This window comes from Lathamus discolor, chromosome 5, assembly GCF_037157495.1.
Source record: "Lathamus discolor isolate bLatDis1 chromosome 5, bLatDis1.hap1, whole genome shotgun sequence".
Classification (NCBI taxonomy): domain Eukaryota; kingdom Metazoa; phylum Chordata; class Aves; order Psittaciformes; family Psittacidae; genus Lathamus; species Lathamus discolor.
This window is the reverse complement of record NC_088888.1, coordinates 16,325,161-16,331,330: the sequence shown is the minus strand read 5'-3', so window position 1 is coordinate 16,331,330 and position 6,170 is coordinate 16,325,161. Positions and strand designations below refer to the sequence as shown.

Genomic DNA, 6,170 nt, shown 5'->3' with positions numbered 1-6,170 from the left:
GAAACATTGGTGGCCGGAGGGCTCTGCTGCTAACACTGGGCACAGGTCAGCAGCAGGTCCTCTTCAGAGACAGCAGCATGCTTGGGAGCCTTTCCAAAGGGCCTTCGTAGCTGCTGTGAACAGAGACCCTGTGACAGTGATGGTAATGTTGTCATTGTGCAGCTCTGTACCAGTTAATACCCAGAGTTTGGGTATCGCAAAGCATGCTCAGGGTACAGAGCCAGAGCTCCTTGCTGTCCTGGGGCAAAGTGGGAATGCAAAGAGCTGCCACCTCTGATGGGAGGATACAGGCCGGTGTTGGAGGATGTTCTCCCTCGTGCAGAGGAGCAAAGCGTGCTCCCGCCCATGTTGGACTTTGCCTCCAAACACAGTGCTGCCTTTCTGTTGTGACGTTGCCTAGTGCCACTGACGTCACAAAGCACTGTTGGCGTTGAGGCAGACACAGGGGGGTGGAAGACCAGGGTTGTCCCTGTGTCAAGACACTCCAGCTCTTGAGCGAGCAGACAGCACAGTGGTTGGTTTGCTCCTGAGCAAGCAGGATGCCTGTTGCCCACACCTCAGTGCATAAAGAGAGAAAGTCGTGGTGGGTCCAAGTTCTGAAAGGGTATGTTTGAAGCCTCTGCAGAATGGGTTATGACCCTGAGCCCTCCCGGTTCTTGGAAGAACATAAGAGGACTGTTTATTTTTAACAAAGTGCATGCTGTGAGCCTGTTAGAACAAGCGGGAGGACCCTCCGTCTTCCAGAGCGGTGTGTGCTGTCTCTCGGCAGATCAGGCTTCACGGCACGTTGGACTAGCCCGCAAGAGGTTTCCTTGGAATATCCTTAGTTCCACATGGATTCCCAGCGTGCTTTTACATTCATCCCTCCCTCCATCTTCACCCAGTCTGCATTTGCCTGCAGTTACGCAAAGAAAAGGGCCAGTGATAGCCTGGCTGCTAAAGAAATGCTGCTGAAGGGGAGGTACAAACCCCCGCCTGCCTCGTGAGCTCTTGAGCTGTCAGGGTATAGGCTGAACCCCCTCTACCCCCACGGACATGAATTATGGTCACAGCTTTTGTTGCAACTCCTTCTTCTATTCCGGAGTTAAGCCAGAGCCCTTCGTCACTAACCAAACAGTGCCAGTCGCTGTTGTACCAGATGGCGCGCTGGTGCTGTTGCTGACAGCTCAGCCACTGATGAGCTTATGCAGGACCAAGGCAACCCTGACACCAGGAATGCTAGGTTCAAGACCTGCCATCCCTACTGCTGCTCTCAGGTCTGCTGCTGAACGGCGTGGGTGCCACCAGCTTCACCATCCTTTTCCTCTTTGCTGCTCCGTAGGAAAATGAAGGCTCTGAAGACAGTGCCCCTGGTGCTGCTCATCCGCCTGTTCTTGTTTGGTGAGTCTCGTTGGAACTGGGACCTGAGGATGGTGCTTTAGGACATAGGGCTCCATGTGCTCTGACCAGAGTAGCCCAGCAAAGAGTAGGAAGAACTGAGAGGGGTGTGCCAGTCCCCCCTGCTTCAGAGGAATGGGTGTGGAGGCAAGGAAGGGCTCAGCCAGTTCTCTTAAGGCGATGGAGGGGCAGTGGCTAACCTCCCCTGGCCCCTGACAAGCTTCTGCGGGACAAGGAGCATGTTCCATGGGAAGGAATAGCTGTGTACTGTGGAGCCCTCTTTCACAACCTGTTGCGAAGACTACAAGAGGAGAAACAACTATGGCACCTGGGAGAGCCGGGGAAAGGGAAGCTGAGGCATAACCCAGCCTTAGACCAAGTCCTAAGTGTAAGGAGAGTTTTGGTGTGTGTCTTACAGGCGTTCACCACGTGGGACTGCTGGGTGAAGAAGGCCTCTCGAGGGCTGCAGCCTTCATCTCCTCCTACATTTGGCATCCCCAACAGCAGGTGACGTTCAGGTTTCTTCAGATCGAGACTGGTTTTACCAGGACATAAAGTACCACTCAGTAAAACGCTGTGGCTAGGGCTGGGAACAGTAGTCATCCTGGCGGGTCATACAGGTGAAGGTCAGTTGGACCGAGCATCAGTGTCTCCACAGCCACTGCACACAGCTGATAAAAAGAATTATGAGGCATTTTTGGGCCTGCATAGGTTCCAGCAAAGCACTGGTCTGTTGCAGTTTGTGATGACTGTTCCCTTCATTGTTGTTCCAGGGGTGTTTCCTCCCCTCTGGATGGGACCACAAGACTTGGAGGTACAGATTATTTCCTCTTGACTTGATGGTGATGTAGAGGAGCTCTGCCCCTGGGCCTCAGCAGGACATTGTTTCTGTCCTGCCTCACAGAGGCTTCACCTAGCACAGCTTCCTGACCTTCTCCCATTGCCCTTTCTTCGTGTCTGTCAAATGGTCACCTATAGCTCCCCACATCCACTAGAGGACTGGGGCCACCCATCCGTCTCCCTTTTGCTTGTCCCGGGCTGTTTACAGCAAAGCAGGGGAGAGAGATGTTGTGGAGAGGAACCACCTGGCGGCAGCAGCCACCTTCCCTTGCCCTCTGTGTGTCTTGCAGCTTTCCTTCTTTATGTCTGAGCTGTTGCACTTAGTATTTTCTATCGGGAATACCACCTGTTCCCCTTGAGATCTGCTCTTGCCTGGCTTTCGTAAGACATTGGCACGTGTAATAGGGAACGTGGCGGCTTTGGGCACACTGGAGATGTTCCTCAGTTTCCCCAAATGTTCCCGGGCAGCCAGGAAGCTGCTTCTCAGCCTGAAACTCTAAGCACTTTGGAACTACCTCTCCCAGCTGCTTAAGACATGCCTGCCCTGCCAGTCATTCAGAGCCAGGCTTCTTACCTTGCTCACACCCCCATGGTGTTCGAGAGGCCAGCCACAACAGTTACAGTCTCTGTTCCTTGCTTTTCTAGGCCAGCAGGGAACGACATAGGAGAAGCGCTGAGTAGAACCCAGACCCTCAAAGAACAGCTCCAGAAGCTGCAGGAAGAGTTCTATCACCTGCACTGGAGCCTCAAGGATGTCACTGAGCGTGCTCTCCATGAAGCCTTGAAGCAGTCTAAGCTCCCAGGCTTCTCTGGATCGGTAAGGGCATGCTGCAGAAGGCTCTACTCAGAGGTTTCTTTCCTCCCTGCAGCCTTTATCCTTCTACAGTTCCCTGTCCTGGCTAGCCAAAAGGCTGGTGTGGCTGGAACAAGTGCTGTGCATGGCCACACTTCCTTTCCTCTTGCTCCACACTTCTGTATGGGGGAAGAGAGCGCCGCGATGGCAGTTACAGTTGCTTTACTTATACCTTCCTCAGAGTAGAGCAAGGCTGGGAGGTTTCCACGCAATCTGGGCGTTCCTCACAGCTGAGTTGAACCTCGTCCCCCTTCCCCTTGGCTGGCCTTGCAGGGGAGATGATTGTCCCATTCCTTCTCCTGCTAACAGGCGCTTGCCTTTGTTCTCTTCCCCAGGCTGTTCAAGAGATCATCAATCAAGTCGTGGAGAAGCTGGAAGAAAACCAAGTCCCAATGACTGATTATGCCCTCAAATCATCAGGTGCTGTGCCATTGTACACAGACTGGTTCCAAAGTGCTTCCTGTGCACACTGACAAGATGGGCCTTGGAACAGGCTCAGCGGTAGGAGAGGAAGGGCAAGAAGTCAAGGGCCACCTAGTGCCCTAAAAACGTACCCACTGACAGACTCTGGGAGCGGCTGGACTCCATCTGAAGAGCAGAAAGCCTAGCCGACATCCCAGCTGACATTACCACAGATTGATGAGTCCCTGCTCTGTGTTCGGGAGGGGTCACGCCAGGAAGAAAGAGGGGAATCCCCCGGCAGGAGATGGAGGACTACTAAAAAGCATTTCTCAAGTGAACAGTGCAATATTCCTCCTGACATTGCTCAATGATCCTGCTCATGTTTTAATTTCCAGGGGCTGCTGTCATTCCTGAATACACAAGTCCATCCTACCGGAATACGGCGTATAAAATCAGCCTGTTTTCCCTGACAGTGATGGATTATGTGAGATCTCCTGAGCTTATTCTTGAGGTAGGAGCACCAAGAAACTGGAAAACAAAGTGGGGGGGGCGGGACGGGACGGGACGGGACGGGACGGGACACGACGACGGCGGGATGCAAACGTGCTGCTGAGAGTTGCCTTTACCCTTATGTTTGCTTTCTTTTCCTGTCACATTCTTGTATGGACCCACTCACTGTCTCCCTGCTGAGTATTTCCTCTCCCAGACTGCCTCAGGTCCTCCGTTTGAGCTTCTAGCAGGCAGGCTTGGTCCTGCAGCCTTTGTCTTCCTCGTCCCTCTGCAAACTGTCAGCATGGCTGAGAGCCTGCACTGCTGGAGGGCCCCACTCTGTGTTGGCAAGCCCTCCTGGCACTGATCATGGGAACACACCCAGCTGCCTGCCTTCACAGTGCTTCTGCAGTGCTGAAGGGGTCTTGTGACACGGGGATTCTCACAACTGCTGCTCTGTTTGGTACTGGCAGGGTCTGACCCAAGGATGCAGTTCAGAGCAGACCTGATGTGCCAGATCAGTTCTTACTCCGTGATGCTCCTGGCAGAAACGGAAGCCGGGTCACTCTTCTCCATGTGAACGTAGTTTCTTCTTCTCCTTTCAGAAGGAAAATCATCTAGGAAACTGCTGGCCCTTCCATGGAAGTCAGGGACACGTCTTCATCAAGCTCTCTGTGCCAGTCATTCCCAGAGCAGTCACCCTGGACCATGTCTCAGGGCCAGCGCTCCATGGAGACGGTATCTCCAGTGCTCCAAAGGACTTTGCTGTCTACGTAAGTGATTTCTCGGAGTGGGGGGCAGAGGGTTGCTCAGCATTTCTAAGCAGGGGGTGAATACGGGTCAGAACCCGGAGGCCTGCGGCTCCCTCTTGCCTTGCAGAAGAAACAGGCTCCTTGGAGTTGCTCCCTTTCCGTTGGATTCCTCTTTTATCCAATATACCACGCAAAAGGAAGCTTCTGGGCCAAGGCTGTGCTCCAGGAGCCACAGGGAAAATGAGCTGGCACAGTGTCTGCCCCTTGGACCTTCTTGGCTCCCAACGCCAGTGAGCACTGGTGATCCTCAGGGATCATTACCCTGGGAATGTCTGCTCCTTTTCTTACAGCCTACGCTCGTTAAGTAGGCAAGTGTGGCAGCATGCTGGCTAGCTTCAGCTTCTCGTCTTTTCCTTGTGATGATCTTCCTCGGATTATGTCGATGAAATAAATCAGGACTTCACCACCAGAAGTTAAGTCTTCCCATGGTGGACCAGGGCACTCATGTTTTCTCCACCCCATCTTTCTCTAGGGGGTGACGGAAGAACAGGAGGAGCAGTTCCTGGGACAGTTTGTTTTCCTGGCACCACTGAATCCCACTCAGACCTTTCAGCTAAAGGTAGGGGGACGGAGTGGGAGGAGAACGGAGAGGGAGCAATACAGTTTGCTGGGGAGAAGCTTCCGTGCCAAAGGGCTCAAGGCAGCATTCTGGAGAATGGCGTGTGCCATGCGGTCCCTCCTTCTGCTGTAACCTCCTAATGGCATATGCCTGGAATGCCATTCTCCTTCACTTTTGGGTTTACACTTCAGCGCTGACAGCCACCGCTGCTGAAGCTGAAATCAGCTTGGCTGTCTGGACTCCAAGTGCCTACAGGTGGCCACGTCCACTCAGGATACACTGCCGCTGGCCTGCTCATTAAAGACTAGAAATACGGGGCTTTCTGAGGATGCTGTTGTTCCTAGTACCGAGGCCAGCTAGACAGGGAGGCCATTCTGTGCCATGGCTTTCTAGAGAAGGCAATGAGGCATGATAGGGATACCACGGGGTCTTCTGACAGGGGAAGCATGTGCCCCAAAGTAGGCTAGAAGTCATTGCCAATTGATTCACTACAATTTCAGGGAGATGCTTGTTCCTTTCCTGTTCTTACGGCTAAATGAGGTAGAGCAGTGGAAGAATGTCTTGGCCACAACCCTCCCAGGGCAGTCAGGTGTTGAGCAAGTCCATTGCTGCAGCGCTCTGTCAGTAGTTGAATGCTGCAGCGCTGTGTCAGTAGTTGAATGCCAGCGAGGAAAAGACAACTCATCTCTTCTCCTCCTTTCAGAACGAGCACTCTGGGTTTGTGAATTACATCCTGCTGCAAGTGCTGAGCAACTGGGGCCACCCGGACTACACCTGCATATATCGGTTCAGGGTGCACGGTGATCCTGCCAGCAACGAGGGGAAGGTGGCACTTTGA

The 6,170-nt window shown here is 53.3% G+C and overlaps 1 protein-coding gene across 1 annotated transcript; it reads left to right on the top strand.

The window, feature by feature from the left end:
* Nucleotides 1-833: 833 nt before the first annotated feature.
* Nucleotides 834-6,170, top strand: LOC136014742 (SUN domain-containing protein 3-like). Its single transcript, XM_065679706.1, has 9 exons — nt 834-961; nt 1,322-1,412; nt 1,796-1,884; nt 2,863-3,034; nt 3,406-3,490; nt 3,868-3,983; nt 4,567-4,734; nt 5,246-5,332; nt 6,036-6,170. Exons 1-9 carry the CDS (start codon nt 834-836, stop codon nt 6,168-6,170), a joined length of 1,071 nt encoding a protein of 356 aa, XP_065535778.1.